The 1,876-nt window shown below is 40.6% G+C and overlaps 1 protein-coding gene across 1 annotated transcript; it reads left to right on the top strand.

The window, feature by feature from the left end:
• Window positions 1–973: 973 nt before the first annotated feature.
• On the top strand, window positions 974–1,872 carry EVA1A (eva-1 homolog A, regulator of programmed cell death; the record flags this gene model as incomplete). Its single annotated transcript, XM_007459667.1, has 2 exons — window positions 974–1,001; window positions 1,577–1,872. Coding segments are annotated over exons 1-2 (324 nt in total), but the record flags the coding sequence as incomplete, so codon positions are not given.
• Window positions 1,873–1,876: the final 4 nt, after the last annotated feature.

Genomic DNA, 1,876 nt, shown 5'->3' with positions numbered 1-1,876 from the left:
AGCATTTATTGTTTGTAGACATTTTGATGATGGCCATTCTGACTGGTGTGAGGTGATATCTCAGTGTAATTATATCTCTAATAATTAGTGATGTTGAGCATCTTTTCATGTGCCTCTTGGCCATCTGAAGGTCTTCTTTGGAGAAGTGTCTCATTTAGGTCTTCTACGCATTGTTTGATTGGATTTTTTCTTTTGATATTGACAAAAATGCATTTAATACACATAACCTGTGGAACATCATAGCTTAGCCTAACCTACCTCAAATGTGTTCATAACACTTACATTAATCTTCAGTTGGGCAAAATCATCTAACACAAACCCTATTTTTTAATAAAGTGTTTAATATCTCATGTAATTTATTGACTACTGTACTGAAAGTGAAAAACTGAATGGTTGTCTATGTTCAGAATGGCTTAAGTGATCATGTGGCTGACTGGGAGTACAGCTCACTGCTGCTGCCCAGCATCAAGAGAGAGTATTGTACTGCATATTGATAGCACAGGGAAAGATCAAAATTTTAAATTAGAAGTACAATTTCTACTTGAGTGCATATTGCTTTCACTCCATTGTAAAGTTAAAAAATCATAAGTCTAGCCATTGCAATTCAGGGACCATCTGTACCTCAAAACAACACATATTAATTATCTCTCTGTTTCTGTAAGTCAGGAACCTGGGATTGGCATAGCTGGGTTCTCTGATTCAAGGTGTCCCACAAGGCTGATGCATGACCAGGGTTGTGGCCACCTCAATGCTCCACCAGGAGAGGATTCACTTCAAAATTTTAATTTCCAGTAAAATAACATTATTTATTACAAAAGTAATGTCAATGAGAATAGAATACTTATAAATACAGCTAAGCAAAATAAAATTTTAAATACACAAAACATATTCATATACTTCCAAGCTTTGAAGGCTGTTAGAAGCCACCCTTAGTTCCTCGCTATGCAGTCCTCTCTGTAGTACAGATCGTAGCATGGGAACTGACTGCATCAGACAAGCAAGTGAGTAAGTTAGAGAGAGAGAGCATGAGTAAGTTAGAAGTCAGTCTTGGGTTACCTGATCTTGAGTCATCCATCATTTTTGTTAGAAGTAAGTCACTAGGTCCAGCCCACTACATCCAGCCCTTGGAGGGAAGGGCTTGCATAAGAGGAGTATGAATACCAAGAGGTGGGGGGTCATCTCAGAAGTTACCTACAACTATGATTAAAAGGTAATTCAAGGGGTTGCAGGAGCAAATTCAGAAGCAAAGATTTTTCTGGTATAAGCAAATGGCACAGTTACTTGCTTCTAGTAAATGCTAAATAATATTTTCTTTTTAACTTTTCATTTTGAAATAATTTTGAAGTTAAGTTACAGGAATAGTAAGAGAATTCCACACACTCTTTACCCACATTCACCATTTGTTGAAAATTGTATTTTAAAAACATTATGCAGTTGGTCACATGGAAAGGCAATATTTGTAACCATCAAAGCTTTGAGGTCTGGTGAGAGGCGTGCATCCTGTGCTGGAGTCATATTTGCTCTCTGCATATATAGTGGTCATCTCTCAAATGTTCTCTTCTTCCTCCTCCTCCAGAAAATCCTGAGCGAGCAGCCCTGTACTTTGTCTCTGGTGTGTGCATCGGGCTGGTCCTCACCGTAGCTGCCCTGGTGATGAGGATTACTTGCCACACAGACTGCCGGCAGCATCCCCAGAAGAAGTTCCTGCAGGACCAAGAAAGCAGCAGCAACAGCAGCGACAGCGAGGATGGCAGCTCCTACGCGGCATCCGACATCTCAGTCAGGAGACATCGTCGCTTCGAGAGGACTTTGAACAAGAACGTCTTCACCTCAGCGGAGGAGCTGGAGCGTGCCCAGCGGCTAGAGGAGGGGGGAA

This window comes from Lipotes vexillifer, unplaced genomic scaffold (genome assembly GCF_000442215.2).
Source record: "Lipotes vexillifer unplaced genomic scaffold, Lipotes_vexillifer_v1.1 C26833527, whole genome shotgun sequence".
Taxonomy (NCBI): Eukaryota; Metazoa; Chordata; class Mammalia; order Artiodactyla; family Lipotidae; genus Lipotes; species Lipotes vexillifer.
The sequence above is the reverse complement of the archived record's forward strand: the minus strand, read 5'-3'. Positions and strand labels throughout refer to the sequence as shown.